General features: G+C 37.7%; 1 protein-coding gene across 5 annotated transcripts in view; it reads right to left on the reverse strand.

The window, feature by feature from the left end:
- The window catches only part of DDAH1 (dimethylarginine dimethylaminohydrolase 1), a 137,731-nt gene that overhangs the window by 67,019 nt on the left and 49,243 nt on the right, over window positions 1-21,469 (reverse strand). The window contains exon 1 of one of the 5 annotated variants that reach the window (XM_040470833.1): window positions 9,121-9,143. The exons of the other annotated variants lie outside the window; for them this stretch is intronic. Coding sequence (XP_040326767.1) covers window positions 9,121-9,123 — 3 coding nt within the window. The 5' untranslated portion in view covers window positions 9,124-9,143. Of the gene's footprint in view, window positions 1-9,120; window positions 9,144-21,469 lie in introns of those variants that run through there. 5 annotated transcript variants of the gene reach the window in all.

The raw sequence follows: 21,469 nt of genomic DNA on the forward strand, positions 1-21,469 counted from the left end.
TCTTCAGCTCAGGTCCTGATCTCACAGTTTGTGAGTTAGAACCCCAAGTTGGGCTCTGTGCTGACAGCTCAGAGCCTGGAGTCTACTTCCAATTCTGTGTCTCCCTCTCTCTCTCTGCCCCTCCCCCTGGTAGTCTGCCTCTCTCTCTCTCTCTCAAAAATAAACATTAAAAAAAATTTTAAAAACCCACAAAATAACTCAAGAAAACCTAAGCTTACCTAACATTCACACTGGAAATTTTCTTCTAAATGTATAAATGTCCCCCCCCCGCCACCATAAATTATCCTTTGAAATCTTATTCAGTTGTATGAGGTTGATATTATTTTCCCTATTTCAAAGATGATCAATCAGGTCCCATGACATTAAATAATATGCCAATAGACAATTTTAAAAACTACAAATTGTTATATATAAATGATTTTATTTTCCTATAATTGAACACATTTTCTAGAGACAGAAAACAATTCAGATACATGTAGTCAAATCCAGTAACTTCTTAATCATTTAAAATTTAAACTAAGTTAAATTCAGGTCTTTCCTTTTCTTCTCTACCTTTTTCTTTTTTATTTTTTTAAAGTCTATTTATTTGGGAGAGAGAGAGAGAGAAAGAGCATGGGAGGGGCAGAGAGAGAAGGGGAGTGAGCGAGCGAGAGAGAGAGAGAGAGAGAGAATCCCAAGAAGGCTCTGCAATGCCAGCACAGAGTCGGATGTGGGGATCAAGCTTACAAACTATGAAATCATGACCTGAGCCGAGATCAAGAGTCGGACGCTTAACTGACTGAGCCACTAGGGCACCCTGCCACCTTTCTTTCTAGGCAACATTCACACTGAGCATTTATAGAGAGTCTTGTGCTGGAATATTCCAGGATATACAATCATGTCACCATGGTCCTAGATTCTTGATCACTGGCACTGTCATAGCTGAAATGGTCATATTCCCACTGGTCACTGGTTACATTGTCCATGTTGACTTCTCTGGCCATTTATTCCAATCCTGACCATAAGATCCCTTTGCACTACTGACTCTCTCCTTTGTCTGTCTGTCTCTCTCATTCATATACATGTTTTGAGATCTCTCTATGCTGGCTGATATGAATATGAACTATTCCCATGTATTGTGAGTTCCAGGAATTTTTTGATCTATTTTCTAGTGTTTCTCTCTCCAGTGTTAAGTAGTTACTCTTAAGTATGCATAGACTAATAAATTTGCAGCCCAAGACTGAAGGAACAATTCTGCAGATGTCTAGAATGCTCTCGTCATGAAGCTCCCTCACCCCCAGTACTTCGTCCTGAAAATTCTACCATCTTGATCTCCCCATACTCCGATCTTTGTCCTGTGAACTCGGCAAGATCCCTGGGCTCTGTTCTGTTCCCCCTCTCTCTGGAAACAGACTCCAGACAGTGACCTGGGGCAACCAGACATCTCACTTCATTTGTTTCTATCCCTTTAAGGATCACAGTCCTATACTTCTTCTTGTACATTGTCTGAAAACTAGTGTTTCACATAATTGGTCCAGTTTTCTAACTGTTTACAGCAAAAGAGAAATTCCTGGAATTCCTGGCTAGAAGTAAAAGGCTCAAGCCCAGACACTAAAACATTGTAACTTTACTTACCTGAACCTATGTGACAACATTCTGTAATTTCTCCTAACTCAAGTGATTGTTTTTTCTCATTAAAACAGTGAGGACCAATATCCTCCCCTTTAACAAATAAATGGATGGTTTAGAAAATACTTCTGTAAGAACAAGTATAATGATTATTGATGATTTTGGTGACAGTGGCATGAAAGGGAACAGACTACTAAGTGTGATAAAACGCCTTTAGGATTTATTTAAATGTTATTTAAAATGCTATGCTCTGGGGGGCACCTGGATGGCACAGTTGGCTAAGTGGCCAACTCTTGATCTCAGCTAAGGTCATGAACTCACGGTTCATGAGTTTGAGACCTGCATTGGGCTCTGTACTGATGGCCTGGAGCCTGCTTGGGATTCTGTCTCTCCTTCCCTCTGCCCCTCCCCTGCTTGTGTGTGCTTTCTCTCTCACTCTCTCTCTCTCTCTCTCTCAAAATAAATAAACTTAAAAAAAATTTTTTTTAAGTGCTATGCTTTGATATAGCTATTAACTCTAATAGAGCTTGGAAGCTAATTAAGAAGGCCATTTGAAACTATGCAGCAGTGTGTTTCTGGAGTGTGTTTAGGAGATGAACCTGTAGCAAAATGATTAATAAGAAAATGTAACCATTATATTAAAATTTACACAGACCCAGAAACACAATTCATAACTGCTGTGATTCTTCTCCTCTGCAATATCTATTTGAGCTCCTATATAAGAGAGCCATGGTAGGCCAGCGTACCTTTACTGAAGGAGTCAAAACCATCAGCACAGAGCAAAGCAGCTGAAAACATTGAACCACAGCTATACCCAGGGAGCTTTTCTAACCTGAAGCAAACAAAAATTCAGAATGGCTTGGGAAAAAACATAAAATTCAGGCCTGGAGAAGGAAACCAGGATCCTCTTAGAAGAAAATAAGTAGTAAATAGGTATTAAATATAATTTCAATGATGGGTGTTCCTTAATAATTTGCTTTTAGGAGGACTATCTCATTTTAAAAACCACTTTACGAGAGTATTATCAAGTTGGAAAATGGGTCATTCTCTTCCCCAGATCAATTTGCCCTGGGAAACTCCTATGTATGGACTGCAAGGCTTTACCTGATGGCAGTTTAGCCAGCAGTCAGGCTAACCTCTCAAGAGGGTGGGCCAGTAGAGTAACTGAGTCCATGGACACTGGAATCAGGCACTTATTAGGTCGGTTACCCTGAGACAATCCTCAACCTCTCCAAATCTTGGTTCCTTGACCTTGAGCTATTACTCTACCTGTCCAACTTTTGGGTCCTTGTTTTTAAAGTGGAGATTATAACTGTCTCCTAGGGTTGTGTGGATGATAAAGTGAAATAATGCATGTAAAAGCTTCAGCACAAAGCCTGGCACACAGCAAACAATTTTAGGTATTGTTACTGTGGCTACTATTGTTAAGAAAAAAAAACCCAAAACTGCTTCTTGAACATTAGCTCTGTAAATACAAGTTATATAGACAGTAAATGTCATAAACTATGAGACTATGGAAATAATCTGCATGGTTTGAATGAGAAGTAATTACATAATTTTAACCTATCTTTACTGTTTCCCCTAAGAAGTAAAGTTGGAGGCACAGTGGGAGGGAACAATATATTTAATTTGTCTCACTTCCCCCCTCCCTTATTCCATTTCTAAATGTGTTGTCCAGAATCATTAGATCCCTTAGTAAACTATAAAATTACATTTTATATTAAAATTTATAGAAATTTCATTATAAGAATACATTGGCAACTCCTCTTTAGCTTAGCTGGATGTAGCATTCAGGAAAGTCCTGGTATATACTACCACTCTAAGACCATTAATGGCTCTCTGAAAAAATGACAAAAAAGAAAAAAAGCATGACCTTCACTGTGCTCCTGATGAAGCTATTTTTATCTGCTTTTAATGTGGAATATTTGGTCTCCTGGCTGATAGATGGCTTCTTTGTTAAGGTCCTACTGGTTCAAGTTTCACTAAAAGGAATAGAAATAGATAACCCCTGGGAAGTTGTACAGCAAAATGCTTAGGTTCACTAGCTTTGGAATTGAACAACTCCATTCGAATCCTTGTTCTGATAGTTCCTAGTTGACTGGGCAAGTTACTTATATTCTGACCCTCAGTTTCCTCATTTGTAAAATGGACATTAAAAGTTGTTTGTACCTGACAGGGTTTTTGTGATGAAGAAAATGGTATATATAAAGCCCTTAGCATGGTGCCCTACCCACAGTAAATGTTATTTACTGAATATTAATTACTCACTCTGTGTTAAATTCTAGTCTTGGAATCCATAAGATCCGTACAAAAAACTCAGGACACTGACTGTGTGCCACTTCCATCACTACTGATGGATTCATCCACTGAACAGATGTGTGCTGAGTGACAGATGCCATGAGGCCCTGTGCTCAATGTTTTAGTTACTCAGTTGAAATCCTTTTGTCATGAGGGGCTTTCCCAGAAACTGTGAGGGCAGCATCTCTGCTCTCATGTTGGTGGCTACATCACTGTGGGACCTGGTGCAAGCCTACCACACTGGAGATGCCAACAAGTTAGTTGTTTTTTTTTTTTTGTTTGTTTGTTTTAAATGAATATATACATAAGGGATGAATGAACCGAATGACAGGATACAAGAATGATTAAGATGAACTCTTTGACCTCAGAGAACTCACATTCTAGCTAAAGTTGGAATTAGCCCTCCAAAAGGAAAATGAAAGCGGGGAAGGCCTAAGGAGGATATTTCAGGTAGCAGGATCACCTGGAGTAAAATACCTAAAATTTCTATTACAGTTATGCTAATATAATTCAGCAGTAATGGCAAAAGAATGTGTAACCGAACTTGACATTTCTAGACCTTTTAACTTCCAACAACAACAACAACAACAACAACAACAACAACAACAATGACAACAACAAAAACCCCAAGAAATATCTTTATTACTTACCATAGAGAAAAGAAACTCTGGCCAACTTTACATCTGAAGTCAAAGGACAGAAAAGAATATACTGTCACATACTTTTCTAGGTCTGGTCAAGCCTAATCCTACCTCAGTGTCCTTGCCTTATTTGCAAGCGGTTAGGGGTATCAATTACTACCCCATCCTCTTCTCCACACTATGGCTAATTAGGAAGAAACAAAGGGAAATGGGGATCAGATATGAACTTTATACGGGGTCCCCTGGTAAGAATCTAACTGTAGAACTGGCAAGGTCTCCTGCTTTCCAATCAGAACTGAGAACAACCTGATCCATGAGCTGGGCCAATGTCATTTTAAAACCCAATGCACCAATATTCACCTCACCCACCTGTCCCAAGACATTCCACAAGGAAAGAGGAAACACAGGGGCACGCTTTGCTGAGCAAAGAGAGAAAGGTAGAATCTGCTTCCTACTTTGAGTAAAGTGACCTGCAAATCCACTAAAAAATGTGGCTGACCAACAACAGGATTAGCAATTTGCTGACAAGGATCAGAGGACCAGAATGGTTCAGTGCAATGGGCTCCTTTCAGGAAACACGAGGAAAAGAAATAAAGAGTTCCTGAATTTTGTACTCCACGTGCAACTTTTTACTTAGGAAAGAGAGGATGCTATTTGGATGAAATAGATTTTTGTTCTTGTGCTATAGACAGCAGAAAGCCAAGCTTCCTGATTTGGTTTATTTTACCTCTCACTAGGAATGGCCTGATAAGACAAGCTTATAACCTATAATTACCAAAACAGAAAAATAAAAAAAAACGACTCAAATATTTGTAACTCAAATATCCTAAATCCAAAGTTATTCCATTGTTTATATGTCTTATAAGTAATAATTTGGGAGAAATTAAATCTGTTAGTTGCCTGGGGGTGCAGTTTTCAAATAGTTCATCTTGAAGTCAATGCAAGGAAACAGTATCACCCAAGTTCAAGACATGTTTAATACATGTTTTGTTGAGATTTTATTTTGGTCATAAGGAGTGTAGATATAGGACCTCACAGTTGTTTTTGTTTTTTTTTAATATTTATTTATTTATTTATTTATTTATTTATTTATTTTTGAGACAGAGAGAGACAGAGCATGAACAGGGGAGGAGCAGAGAGAGAGGGAGACACAGAATCTGAAACAGGCTCCAGGCTCTGAGCCATCAGCCCAGAGCCCGACGCGGGGCTTGAACTCACGGACCGTGAGATCATGACCTGAGCCGAAGTCAGACGCTTAACTGACCAAGCCACCCAGGCGCCCCATAGGACCTCACAGTTTTTTGAGATGGTATTTATTTCAGCCCTGTTAATAATGGAACAGAACTAGGGAGCTGTGAAGGCCTACTTTTGTTTTTTGTTCTTGTTTTTTGGTCCATGTGCCTGAGTAAACCCAAAATTTTTGCTCAGGAAAATCTTGGCTTTGTTTTGCTGTATCTCTGCTACTTTTTCATAATAAAATCATGTGCTCATTGGCACAATTTATTAAAAACAATCAGGGAGGACTGCCTGAAGAACACACAGTCTACTACTCTTCCAGAAATACTAAAATGTACACCCAAATCAAGAGAGTCTACCTACTGTAATACTGAACTCAGTGAGTTGCACCTACTACAGAAAAGTGATAGATGACGGTATTTACATCATCACACTCTGGTCACATGGGGCCCCAAGAGGAAATTCTGAGCTTAGTAGTAAGAACACTATCAGTTCTCATTAACTGATTTGCCTGCATCTTTGTGTCCTCAGACTGAAGCACCTACAAGGTCCACCTCTTACTGCTGGCAGTAGAAAGCTTATAGTGGAATTTGTAGCCCATCTGTAACAGTGTCTAGACCATGTGTATCATAAACTGCATTCCTGGCTCTTCCCAATGGCAATTCTTCTTATTTTCTTCCTTTATCCGTATTCTGATTGATTCTACTTTGTATTTTATATATCCTACTAAGCTGTCTTCTATTCCTTCAGCAGCATGAGGATGCAAAAATGGAAAACATATAAAAATGTAAGCAGAGACATCATCCACACCCACAATGCGATTATACTCTTCAAAGACACAGCAAGCAAATATCTGCGATTTCTAAAGTTTTATCTATACAATTCTAGAACAATGAGCTGAAAAGTCAATACTTCTCAGAACACTAACTTGTTACTCTTTCATCAGTAAATTTCTGTGTAGAAACTGCCTTTGGGTATTTAAAAGTACCTATGATAATAAGCTGTGTTGACGCCATCTGACAATAAAATGACAATGTTCCCTTTTTCCACAGGCCTAGAGCTCCTAAGAGAGAAGAGAGACTACTGTGAAAACTTTAAATTCATTGAAAGTGAAATCCTCCATTATTGACATGTTCTTTTAAAAAAAATTGTTTTTTAATGTTTATTTATTTTGAATAGACAGAGCGAACACAAGGGGGGCAGGGGGAAGGAAAAGACAGAGGAGACACAGAGTCCGAAGCAGGTTCCAGGCTCTGAGCTGTCACCACAGAGCCCAACGCAGGGCTTGAACTCACAGACTGTGAGATCATGACCTGAGCTGAAGTCATTCACCCAACTTACTGAGCCACCCAGGTGCCCCAACAGGTTCTTTTTATTTGTATTTATTCACTTTTCATGGGGCAGAAAAGAACTACTAAATATATCCAAAATACTAACGACAGTTTTAAAGCATATGCAGAAGGGCATGGTTCATAACTACCTTAAGGAAAAAAGGTTGCAATGAGGCTGAAATATAATTTTACTTTGAATTTTAAGAGAAGCAGCTTTTGAGCTATTTTAAAATTCCTTTCATTTAGCTATAGAATCAGATATTGTTACATATAAATTTTTAAAAAGAAACACTATTATCTTATTTGAAAGAAAATGTTTTCATAAACTGTTCTGCACCTAGTTCTTTTTTAATGTTCCCTGAAAGTGTCATTTTTTAAAAAAATTCACCTCCTGTTTCTCTTTTCCAGCTAGGGTCTAAGTGTGAATTTTTTTTTCTCCTCAATCCCGTCTTTCACCTAATAACAAATGAGACTGCCATCCAAATTTTTTATTGACAAAATATTTTGAAAAGATAGTATATATGAACTTCCCACACTGTTTCAGACTCAGATTAATTTGATATTTTCTTCTGAAATCTGTAATTTCTTACAAATACCAAGATATCAAATGCTTTTCTGGATTTTCTGGTAAATACAGCTGACCTCAAGTTCCATTTCTAGAAAACACAATTAACCAATAAAAATCTCAGGATTCTTGTTTTTGCTCCAAAAAATATTAGTTTAACCTCAACAGATATCTGCTCTCTTAAGACAGCAGTGTATGTGCCCACAGAGGAGTGTCTGTTCCAAGTGATAAGAAGGGAATCTGTGAGTTGGCAGTGAGCTGGGACCCTCCCTAAGGCTTCTGGGGTTTGATCTGGAGAGGAATGATAGCAAGTTTGAGGAAAATTTTCCCTTGGGCATGGAAACTCCTGGGTTTAACAAACAGAATTACAGAAAAGAAGCAAAACAAAATGAAATCGTTATATCCAAGAAAAATCTGAGAAGAACCATTCAAAACGTGCGAGACACCATGTACTTAAAATGTACTTGAAGGCTCATTTCTGTAAGGGCCACCTAAACATCCCCAAGCTCTACTATTCAGGAATCTTATTTCCAGGCACAGTGTCCTGGAGCATTTGCAATTTTTCAGTTGGAACTCTCCGCACTTTAAAAATAGTCTAAAGTCAGAAATTGAAACACTGATCTATTTTTCAACCCCCAAGTTGCTCCTTAGTCAATATAACACTGAACATTTCTGAACAAAGGGATTCTTAAGGCTGGCTGTGGTTCAGGCATGTCCTAAACTTATTAAGGGGAAAATAAGTTAGTCACAAAAGAAAAAAAAAATGTCTATTCTCAGTTGGAAAAAGATCTATTTTCCCCCCTAATGCTGAATTATGTATTAAATCAGTTCAAATTTTATTTTGGACCATTAATCTGTAATTTAACATAGTTGCTAAAATAAATGGATGTTTCAGTCTATTTTATGTTAGGTTGTTTACTAGAAAAATAATTCAATGGGCTGAACACATAAAATATAGTTTCCCTTGTGTGATCGCTTACAAGTAGATATATGTACCCTTGGCAAAATTTACATGTTACATTTTAACAATGTAATTGCTGACAATAAAACACTTTATGTAATACAAAACAATTTCTATACCTTAAGTCATAACTATATTCTTTCTGCTACCTTCAATAGGATAAGAAATCTTTCTATAACTAGTTTTTAACAGTAAATTTCTACAATATTTTAAATACTACACAAAAGATTTATGGAATTTTCCTTTAAGAAATGCGTATTGTATTTCACAAATAAGGCTAATTAGAGACATGCAGAACAACATTACAATTCACAAATATTAAGAGAATTCAACAACCTCCACTTCTAGGATCCACTTCTTAGAGGATGCCACCTGGTCCTAAAGACCCATTTTACATGAAACTTCTCCCTAAAGATTGCAGGTGACAAACCTTGCAAGACCCCATTCTAGAAGGTACTGCTAGGCTTCATTTGTCCTTACCATAGCTGACTGCCACCAAACTGCCATCCAAAACTGCTTTAGGGAAGCAGTTCCTCCACAATCTTTTCAACAGATTCCCTGTTTTAACATCCACCTGTGTTACTGCAGAACAGTCTGACCCGGATTGAGCCATGGAGCAAATAATAACACTAACTGCAACTCCAGACAGAAAAAAATAGAAGTTAATTTTCCAGACTCTTGTGGGAATACAGAACATGTCTGCTGAAACTGAATCCAAGAGTTCAATGATATTGTAGACTCAAGTATTTCTTTATATTCCACGTAATGGCTTTTCCGTTCTCAGTGTTTTATAACACACTACTGAGCCATGATTTAGAAAGTGAGGGAAATTCTCCCTCTCCCTCCTTCTCTCTCTCTCTCTCTCAAGTTGAATTGTATGAAAAGTATTTGCAAAGTGAAACTCCAACAGGAAACCACAAGAGTTTTACCCTGTAGTGCTTACTGAATGCCACCCCTGCAATTTAAGTCAGTTTATGCTGGTTTTTTTAATTTTTATTTTGGGGGACCATAATCTCTTTATGCATTAAACTTAAAGTTCTTTCCTTTGGGTTTTATTTTGCTTCATTTTTGCCAAGGAATGTCCAGCTCTACCATTTGCCCTAGGACAGCCTAAGCATTACATCCTCACTCTGTCATTTACCTCTGTTTTATCCTCTCTGGGCAGGGACAGACACGTTCTTTTGTGGATACTGTTCAGCTACATTAGGACTTCTCTTTTTATGCGGGGGCTACCAGATTCTCTATCAGTTCTATACAGCTGCCACTTCATATTATTCCGAGAGCAGACATGCTAGCAAGTCTCTTCAGTTTAATTCAATGATAGGCCAAATGGGTTCGTTTCCATTTGATCTACAATCAAGCATAACAAAGATTACCTAAAAGAAATAGGATTAAAACTGTATCTAAGACTACAGAGGGAAAACACTCAAACACCTGAGGAAAAGATACTGTTTTTCCCTGACATTAAAAAAACTTACTGTAAAAATAATGTACTTGGTTCTATAAAGGGTGTATGTCATCAAATTGTTAGTACAGACATTGAGTTATTTCCTCTACACAAACACAGGTGTCAGGAAGTTTAAACACATAAATAGGGTCAGTCTTTATTTTTCTGTAAGCTTGCTTTGAAGTCTTAAAAAGTAATGTTCTGGGTCAACAGAACAGGGCTGGTAGTAGTACTAAGGTACAGTTCATTCCTTACTCTGCATTTGGCTGGGGAAATACTTGGTTTTTGGCTAAAATGAAAGTGCCCTCGATGAAGTCCTGCTTTATAGCAGTGAATAGTAAACTGGAGATGGCATGTTGGAATAGAGGTCTTGAAAGAAGGTGGGGTCCACAAAAAGAGGACCTCATAGAGAGAGGGGAGGCAGGAAGCCACGAATCACAAATGTTTTGTTTCTCTGCAAGAAAGAAGGCCAAGGCGTAAGACTTTTCATGCGCTCTTATCCCAAGCTCCGCAACATGAGATCAATATTCTCATCCACTCATCTGAATACATCTCTGTTGAAATTAGAAGTAAAACAAATAGCAATATTGCCAACTTAAAACAAACAAGGTTTGGTTGTGAGCATTTAAGAGCATATCAATAACCAGTCCCCAACAGTTCTAGAGAAGCTGAGAGCTGAGTACCCACTATGTGACAAGGCTATGACGTTTCCTCACTTGAATCCTATAACAACCTGTTGTGATGTACTTTGTTATGTTATTTTACAAATGTGGAAGTGGAAGCACAAAGAAGGTAACTTGCCCAAAGTCACACCATCTAGAACATGGAGCAGCCAGGATCATAATTCAAGCCTGTCCAACTTCAAAGCCCACATTCTTATCTCCAAAGCTTCATCTTTATGAGAGATTTATGGAATAGCATTTTATCCTGGGAAACTAAAGAACAGACTCAAATCCAATAACTTTAAAAATAGCTTGTTTTGGGGGCACCTGGGTGGCTCAGTCGGTTAAGCGTCCGACTTCGGCTCAGGTCACGATCTCGTGATCCGTGAGTTCGAGCCCCGCGTCGGGCTCTGGGCTGATGGCTCAGAGCCTGGAGCCTGTTTCTGATTCTGTGTCTCCCTCTCTCACTGCCCCTCCCCTGTTCATGCTCTGTCTCTCTCTGTCTCAAAAATAAAAAAACTTAAAAAAAAAAATAAAAAAAAAATAGCTTGTTTTTAAGTTAAGATTTGTTATGCTCTCTTTCTCTTTCTCTTTTAAAATCTGTAGTCCAAACATCCTTTTCCTCTCATCATATGAATCACTAGCCTCTATGATAAATTACGGGATTCTCAATAATGTGAAATTATCAGAGTCCCAAAAGAACATAAGGAAAACAATTATTATATATTTTAAAACTTGAAATATCAGTAAGGATATATATAAAACATAATAAACTTTATACATTCATAAATAGTAAGTTGAAAAAAACTACATTTTATTTTCATGGTATTGTAAAATTTCTACATTTAAAAACTATTACATCAAAGCTTTAAAATTATAGGCTAAATTAGAAAGAAAGTCTGTATGATTCAGAGAAATGAAAATTAAAGTACATTTAATAAAACCGGAAGAAAACCTTATTCATTTGAAACATAGTAATACACACACACACACACACACACACACACACACAGACACACACACACACACATGCACACACACAATTCTTCATTAAAAGAGTTTAGACCTTCCTAGTTGAGTTTTTGTTTTTGGTGTCTGCGTCCACTTTTTAAATATTTCCATTTCCTCCACACACATAGTTCTGAAGAGCTATTAACTGGAAGTTTTCTCCTATTTTTTCCCCAGTAGAAACCCTCCAGCTACACACTGACTTTCTCTTTGCCCCAAATATTAAAGTCCTGGGCAAAGTTTTAATTAGGAAAGAGGAGACATTTACAAATTTAATACATTTTGTTCTTTTTACAGACCATGTAGAATGAAGCAGCCTCAGTATGCTTGAAAAATCTCTTAGCAACTGAAAGCGGGGCCGGCCAACAATGGATGATTCATTGATTTAGCTTGAGTGTGCAGGAATGTCTGCCAAAAGGTCTGCACAAACTCACATTGCTAGACACTATGGTAAAACGTACTCTGACCTCTTTTAAAACTCTATCAGAGCGGAAAGTTAAACTTGCAGCTTTCCAGCAATTCACTGGCATCTGGAAATATGCTTGAATTACAATATCTTGCTTTTAAAACAATCAATGGACTTTCTTAGATTATCATTTTCACCTAATTAGACCACAGCTACTACTAATTAGGGATTTCCAAGGGGATGCCACTGTGTTTTTAAGCACTAGAAATAATGGTTGCCCATTCAATTTAAATCTGAAAGGAGGCTTTTTGAAATCAGAAAACTGAAAGAACTGATTGTTAGTTTTTCCGTAATATTGACCCAAGGATTATGCAAGATTATCTTAAACAATAATTTGCACATTTAAAATTGGTAAACAGTATGCAACAGATACCCAGTGTCTGTCAGTATATGTATATAGGTAGAGATTATACCAGAACATCCTATCTTATGCTTACATAAAATTCAAAAGAGTTAAATTCTTTTGCTTGCATTTGTCATTTGTCTCTTCCAACATCCATTTTAGAAATAGGTATTATTTCTCCTGCTTTAGAGTTAGAAGACAATGCACATGGAATTTAAATTGCTTGCTTGAGTTCATAGCTATGCAAAGGCAGGTCCAGGTTTACAATATGGATTTTTCTAGTTTAAAATTGGGTATCAGATTCATTGCACTACTTCACCAATCACAACTTCAGCCTCAGTAATGAAAATAATTCATGAAATCAAATTCTTTTTTTCTCCCAGTGTTGGAAAAAGTCATGTTTCTCAGTTTCTTTTGCTCTTGACAAACATAAGTACAGAACAAGGAATTTTCTGCTTTGAAAGAGTTTTGCTCTGGCTACTTTATCTTCCTCTTTTTTTTTAAGTGTTTATATATTTTGACAGAGAGACAGAGAGAGAGAGAGCCAGGAGTGTGGTAGGGGCACAGAGAGGGGGAGAGAGAGACAGAATCCCAAGCAGGCTCTGCTCTTTCAGGGCAGAGCTCAACACAGGGCTCGATCTCAGGAACCTTGAGATCATGACTTGAGCCCAAATCAAGAGTTGGATGCTTAACTAACTAAGCCACCCAGGGCCCCCCATCCTCCTCCTCCTTTTCCTCCTCTTCTTCCTCTCCTTCTCCCTCTTTCTTGCATTTGTTTTAGGGGAGGGAGGGGAATATTCAAATGTAAAGATTAACCAAAAAATTCACCTCTCCCCTCTACTTCTGGTCTTTCTCTGAGAGGTAACCACCGTTATCAATTTGGAGTATTCTTTTTCATACCGTTATCTGGGTAATAATAGATACATATAAAATAAGATCTATAATTTTGATTTGTGGTTTCTCTGTTTAATGTATTATCACATTATTCTATAAATTCCTTTTTTAAAAAAACACTTCTTAGAAATGTTTCCATATTTGTACATCTACTTCATTTTAAAAATGGCTAAAGTATCTCATAATATGTACCTTCCTTTCTGATCACGCTAATTACACACATCCACTAAAAATGTAGCTGTTCTTCCAGCATAGGCTAGATGGACAAACAGAATGAAACAGAAATATATGAAAAAGTACAAATGAGTGAGGATATTTAGTTTAATTTTTTACTCAATTCATTGATGTTAAGTCTATATATCTGACAGCAGCAGAAACAATGAGTGGGGCTACTACACTGAACAATTTGGACCAACTAGTAAAAACTGAGTAGTAAAGTAGAAAGGGTGGGGATCTTGGAAGAAAGGGGTCTTGTCGACTCTGGGATCACACAACAGGTACAGAGAGCTTTATGGGGCAAAATCCAATAAAACACACATGATTCCTGCTCTCACAGAGCTAATAACCTAACTCTAAATACCTTCCAACTTCATCTCCTGTTCTACATTCCCATGGTCACTGTGAGTCCAGAATCACAACATGTCTGGCATCAACTACTGTAGGAGCCCTAAGCGGTTTCCCTGAGTTTGGTGTTTTGAACTTCTAATCTACACGGAGATATCCCCAAACATCAAGATCTGATACATCATTGCCCTAATAAAACACCTTCTTCATTATTTCCCATTAAACTATAACACTGGATGAAGCACCACCATTTCAGCTTGGCATTCATAGTGTAACCTCCCAGTGCTTCTCCTGTCACTTAAATTTCTAGTCACATCAAACTTCCCTACTGGTCTGCAGAGATCCTCTGTCACACCTCTATGCTTTTTCACATACTGCCTACAATATCTTTCACCTTTCTCCATCTGGAACTCCCAACTCCTCATTCTAGACCCAGCTCAAACACTGCACCTTTTGTCAAGGGCTACTTAACTCCACAGCAGGTATTTAGCTCTGTGCTCCCAGAGCAGTTTGCATTCACTGCTATGATGGCATTTCATGCTGTAACAGCATTACTGAAATACATAGATGAGCTTTCAACTTTGTGTATAGCAAATGCTACTTATTGGTTAAAACCAATTTTGAGGGCCATATGCTAAAGTTTTTACCAAAACCCAAGCTATTGGTCAAAACTCATAGCTTCACTAGTCTTCGCTCCCTACTTGAAATGTTGTACTAAAAGTTAACTAGGCCATTTCAATGCCTACTTAATCATAACAATTCTCTTTATGTGTATACCAGGAGAGATTACGAAAAGATAGATCTGAAAAAATTTCCTCAAAATTAATGTTAATCTCCTTTTCAGAAAAGGGAAAGTGAGATTATATGAGTATTTTTAGGTTTAGGTGAATATGATTCAGTTTAGAATGCATAAGTTAAATTCATTTTAAAAGATAATTTTGCAGTGGTAGGCATGGCTTAGTCCCAAGGATATTCTGATTGTCAATTTTACTTAACTTTATCTCATAAATAATTAAGTCTTTGCTTCTCTGATGGAACACTGAAGCAAGCAAACCAATGAGAAATATCCCCTTGCTTCTGGTATAACAACCTTTGGAAATACGGACCAAAACAAGGAGCAGACACTCTGATGTGTGAGGGAGATATTATAACAGTGTAGAGTCACCACCAAAGTGGGGTTAGGCTGTTGTAGATATTGCCTATGGGGCTGAAATGATGTCGTGAGATCCAACTCTATCTAACTATATTTTTCATAGGTCCTCTGACTAAGTGTGTCTGGCCAGGACCTCGACCAGCCAGTCTTGGTCTAGCCCACAAGTTATTACAACATCACAAAAACCACTGTAGTGCATGTGAAAATATTCAGACACCATTATCCATGAAACAGACCAATAGCAGTTTGACAGAGAGGAGGAGTCTAAGAGACAGCAGTAAACTGTTATAAATTATCTGAATTAAATTTTCACATGGTTTTTGTAGAATAGAATTATTGCTTCAAGAAAGGTAGGCTGGAGTTTTTGTTGTTGTTTTGGCATGGTTTTATAAATAGTTAACCTTCACAAAGTAGAGGAGCTGGAACAAAGAATTATGAATTAAACATTTGGCACAATTGCAATAAGTAGCTTAGAATTAAGATTTTAAAAACAAACTAGAAGTATTGAGGTCAAATAAGACAAAGAAAAGACTTCACACCACTGGAAGAGCCATTAGAAAGGTAATGGACCTGCCTTAAGTAAAATGCTCCTTTGCCTGACAAAGTAAATGCGGACCATGATTGGGGGGGGGGGGCAGGGATTGATGCAGTGTTGATTATCACATCATGCTATCACTGTGTCTTTCATTTCAGCATCCCAGCCTTTAGCAAAATGGCTGCTCAGTGTACATCTGTCTAGATCCAGATGCCAAGACAGCAGACAATTAATTCTATTGGGCCCTAAATATAAAGACTGTGAAAGAGACATCTGTAGCTCCTGATAGCTGCCATGATGACAACTGCTGAGCCATTTGAGGGTAAATGCTGTGTTTCACTCTCATTTTGAGGCTCCCCATGGAGATTGCTGCCGAAGATTCCTTAGAAGTATTCTGGTCCTGCTGGCTTCTGCTCTGAAAGGGAGGAATCTTAAGAAATCAGAGAAAGATCAGCTGACACCTCTGCCCTTAGCACTGCAGAAGCCAATCAATAGCTGGAAAAGGAATTAGAAAGGGATGAAAGCAGAACTTCTACCCCACCCAGGCCTGGAGGAATGTTCCACACTGATAGCATCAGGACTTCCTCCTAAATGATCAAGCCAATGTAGAATGTACTTGTGGGATTTAGGAGAGAAAGGCATTGGACTGATTTTTTAATTCCTACTTATACCAAATTCCAGGTGTAGTGCCAGTGGTATGAAATAGAATGAATATATTTATATTTATATTTATATATAATAATATATATTTATATATATATATATATATATATATATATATTTTTATATTTTTTTTTTTTTAATTAGTTTGAAGCATTTTGTTTTAGGGCCCAGGACAATCTCTCATTTATTATAGATTGTCTTTATAATTCTACTCTATCTGATGATAACAATTTATTGAGTGTGGAGTCTACTATACTATGCTAGATGCTCTAATGCTATTTGTTAAATGATTTGAATGCAAAGATCATCAGTCTGCTGTTGGAACACAATTAAGAGATGTAGCTCAAACATCTCCGTTTGGTTCTCTCCTAAACTCCCCTCCCCACCTTCGTCCGGTTCCAGCCTCTATTGATGATCCATCCCTCTGCCTTCGGCTGGAGGGAGATAAGATGAATGGAGAGGACTTTTTCTCCATTCTTGGGTTGGTTCCCTAGGGAATGATGAAGCAAGCCTCTTAAGAAGAACACAAATAGTGAATATGTATAAAATAATTGGAGGAAAGGTGACTTTGTTAATATATTCTGAAATATATAGCTGGAGTAAGATGTAAAATAAGTTCATCACTGTGAATGCTTTGGTGGGAAAATAAAATTAAAGAAGTTTTGAGAAACCCATATGACATTAGCTAATGGAATGAATCCACATACCACCTTGCTACATGACTATTACCATTATTGAGCTATAATTATTTTTTATAGGATCAAGGAAATTTAGAGCCTTTTAAACAACTGAGCTGAATCTCTGATAACCAGGAAGTAAAGGAAATTTACTTATAATTTTACCATATACGGATACTGAACCTCAGTCCTGTGAACCTGTGCCTTTGCACATATTTTTTGCAGCTGCTGATATACTTCAGAGCCAAAGCTGAGCTTTGAAAGTTTGGATTCCTGTGTGTTGTGATAATCAGCTGGGGTTTGGAAATGCCTTCAAAAATCTAATGCTCTGGCACTTTAACAAGGCTTCTGAAAAAACAATTTAACATCTGGAATCAAGTATTTTGTGGAAGTCCAAGACCAACAGAGCAAAGAACATTTCTTTCAGTAACAGTTAAAATGTGGCACTTCCTTCTTCTTCATCAAATAAATGGGTTTATTTTATGAAGATTCTGAGGTGGTTTATAATAAGAAAAGTATGGAATAGAAGCAAGGTGTAGAAAATTGGATGCTGCAGATATTTATCAATGGAAGTTTCCCCTGCATATGCTTCTATATTCTTTCACATCATTTTCTCTTCCAAAACTCAATTCTGAAAAAGAAACAAACTACTAAAGTAAAGCCTCCTTCATTTAGCCTTCCTAAGAGACTCTGAGTGAGGATAACTAGAGAATCTAGAGAGTTCACCTTTCACCTTTTCCTACATGCTTCAGAAAAAGGCAAAGACAATGACTGATGGTGTATTTCTTTCTTTCTTTTTTTTTAATGTTTATTTATTTTGAGAGAAAGAGCGTGCCCACACACAGGGGAGGGACAGAAAGAGAGGGAGAAAATCCCAAGCAGACGCCTTGCTGTCAGCATAGAGCCCGACATGGCACTCAATCCCACAAACCGTGAGATCATGACCTGAGCCGAAATCGAGTCTGATTGCTTAACTGACTGAGCCACACAGGCGCCCCAGAGCACGTGTATTTCTTTAGTCTCTGGACAGCCAGGTAACTTGGATCAAATGCAAAAAAAATTTCTACCGAACATTCACTAATTTTCTACAGAGTTTTTGATATTGTTGGAAAACTATATTGAAATATATTCTCCCCCAAAATGTGTTCCCTACTAATATAATAATAGATGACATCTACTGAGTGCTTCACATGTGTCATGTACTGTGCATTTAACTTCCAAAATAGTTACAGTAGACCCTTGAATAGTGTGAGGGTTAGGGGTGCTGACCCACTGTGCAATTGAAAATCTGTGCATAACATTTGACTCCCCTAAAACTTAACTACTAATTGCTTACTGTTGACCAGAAGCCTTACCAACGATGTAAACAGTTGATTAACACATATTTTGTATATTATATGTATTATATACTGTATTCTTACAATAAGGTAAGCAAGAGAACAAAAAATGTTATTAAGAAAATCATAAGGAAAGTACATTTACAGTACCATACTGTAAATAATCCACGTATAAGTGGACACATACAGTTCAAACTCATGTTGTTCAAGGATCAACTGTATTATCTTTTTTTAAATGGTAAGTAATGCATACAGTGATACAGTGGAGCTGGCACAGAGAAAGACAAATAGAACAGTGACCTACACATATACATAAAGACATGACTCATAACAAAGAGGACTATAGATTAGTAGGTAAAGGAGAGACCACTCATTAATAATGTCACAATGAGTTAGTTCTCCATATGGGGAAAAAATAGAAAGAAACTGGATCCCTTCCTCATATAATGTATAAGAATACATCTCAAATAGTAGGAAAGTCTTAAATTTGAAAGGCAAAACTCTAAAGTTTTAAAAAACAATATAAAGAGAAAGGATCTGATTGTATTAAAGTTAAGAGCTTCTGTTCATCAAAAAATACCATAGAGTAAAAAGGCAAGCCATAAACTTGGAAGCAATATTTGCAAAACATGTATCCAACAAAGGATGTTTCCACAGCATATAAAGAATTCTTTTGAAAAAAGAAAACAACACAAATGAAAATATGGGCAATCAATAGGTACAGAAATTTCAAAGAAGTAGGAGACACTAACAGTGCCCGGCACATGAGAGGTACTCGAACAGAATGAATGAAAACACAAATAGCCCATAATCATATGAAAAGATATCCAACTTCACTGGTGATCAGGGAAATAAAAATGAAAATCACAGTGGGATACCATTTCTTACTCATTACACTAGAAAAAATTAAAATCAAATAATATCACATGTTGGAGGACATGTAATGCAATAAGCACTTTCATCCATTGCTTGTAGGAACATAAATAGCAATGATTACTTTGGGAAACATTTTGGCAGTACTTAGTATAGCTGGAAATATATATACCTTACAATCCACCTCTACAGCTAGGTATCAATCTGAGAGAATCTCTTGCACATGTGGCCTGGAAGGCATGTTTAAGACTACTAACTGCAGGATTGCTCATTACAATAGCAAGAAACTAGAAACAGCTCACATGTAAATCAGCAGTAAAATGGATACCTTTGATATATTCATATACTGGAATACAGCACACAGTAGTGTTAAGCAAAAGAAGTCACACTAAAAATACAGAGTTGTGATTCTCTTTGTGTAAAGTTCAAAAAGAACAAAAGTAAACACTATATTGTTTTGAAGGAAAACACACAGGTGATTAAATTATAAAGAAAAACAAGGGAATGGGCTAACATTAAATTCAGATGAGGAGTTACCTCTGTTGGGAGGACTGTGATTGAGGAGGGGTATCCAGGGGCCTTTTAAGTTTTGATTTCTTTTTTTTTTTAATGTTTATTTATTTATTTTGAGAGAGAGCAGGGAAGCAGTGAGTAGAGAGAGAGGAAGAGAGAATCCCAAGCAGGGTCCACACTGTTCGTGCAGAGCCTGATGTGGGGCTCGATCTCACAAACCCATGAGATCATGACCCAAGCTTAAATCAAAAGTCAGACACTTAGCTGACTGAGCCACCAGGCACCACAATTTTTTTGTTTTTTAAGTAAACTCTATGCCCAACATAAACTTCAAACTCATAACCCTGAGATCAAGAGTTGCATGCTCTACTGACAGAGCCAGGCTGGTACCCCTAAACTGCTGTTTTTAATTCTCATTTTCTCAAGAGCTTTCACTGGGTAGTGTTCCTACATGTAACACCATGCTAGATAACATTGGATTTTATTTTATTGTCAGGAAGACAATTTTTACAGATGAAATCTACCAACTGAGAAATGATCAAATTACCAGGTGAGAAAATCTGATTTTAGTGTATGAACTGTCTTTAGTTGGGAGATGAAATCTGAGGCGTCTGTAGCCAAGCTGGCTGGGCTGGAAGGCCGTGTGGAGCACAGCGTGCAGCCAAGAGCTGGCTCCAGCCAAGGACAGCTGCCTTCTCGCAGGGATGGGTCAGACCTCTGCTGGGTGAGGGGGAGGAGAGGAGAGGAAGGGGACTGGGAGCCAGGCCTGTGGTCAAGAGCCCCACTCACAGAGAGGCAAGTGGGCTCATTCTGCTTGTGTTCTAGGAATGTTGGTCCCCATCCCTACCATGCCAGTCTGAGTCTCAACATTACCACCTCAGACACTCCAAATGTAGACAGTCCCTCCTCCTCAGGACAGGGCTCCTGATCACTTTTACAATTTCATTGACCGAGGAGCACAATCATATTTTCTGAGAGTTCCAGCCAACAGGGACCTTTGAAGAAAACCAAGGTTAGACTGTGAATCCTATCTTGTTCTAGGGAGATCTTACAGCCCTAAAAATGTTCCTCTTTATCAACCTTCATATACATAACACTTCCGGTAATCAATAGAATTATCCAGCGGCGCCCAGGTGGCTCAGTCGGTTAAGCATCTGATTTTGGCTCAGGTCATGATCTCACGGTGGTTCATGAGTTCGAGCCCCATGTCAGGCTCTGTGCTGACAGCTTGCAGCTTGGAGCCTGCTTTGAATTCTGTGTCTCCCTCTCTGTTACTCCCTTGCTCACACATTCTCTGTCTCTCAAATATAAATAAAGGTTAAAAAAAATTTTTTTAAATAGAATTACCCAGCACAAAAAGAAGAAAACAATCTCTGTTACCTATATTACCAAATGGCAGCTACTTAACTTATTTGTGCGATAGAAACCATATCCCTCATGAACTGAAGAGCAAATTTAGGAAATCAACTGCAATGCGTGGAAAATAATTGCAAAATACTCCAATTTGAAAACTAAAACTAGAAAAAAAAATCATGCCAAACTGAGATTCTTTAAAAGATGGTCTTAAACAATGTCTTAGACATTTAACTGTTAAGTACATTTATGCACCACATACCATTCTACTAATGATGGCAAATATAATGGTTGCTTTGCGGAAAGACTGTAGGAAACGGTGGCAGAAGATAAGCTTTCAA

This window comes from Herpailurus yagouaroundi, unplaced genomic scaffold (genome assembly GCF_014898765.1).
Source record: "Herpailurus yagouaroundi ecotype Mexico unplaced genomic scaffold, PumYag 77, whole genome shotgun sequence".
NCBI lineage: Eukaryota > Metazoa > Chordata > Mammalia > Carnivora > Felidae > Herpailurus > Herpailurus yagouaroundi.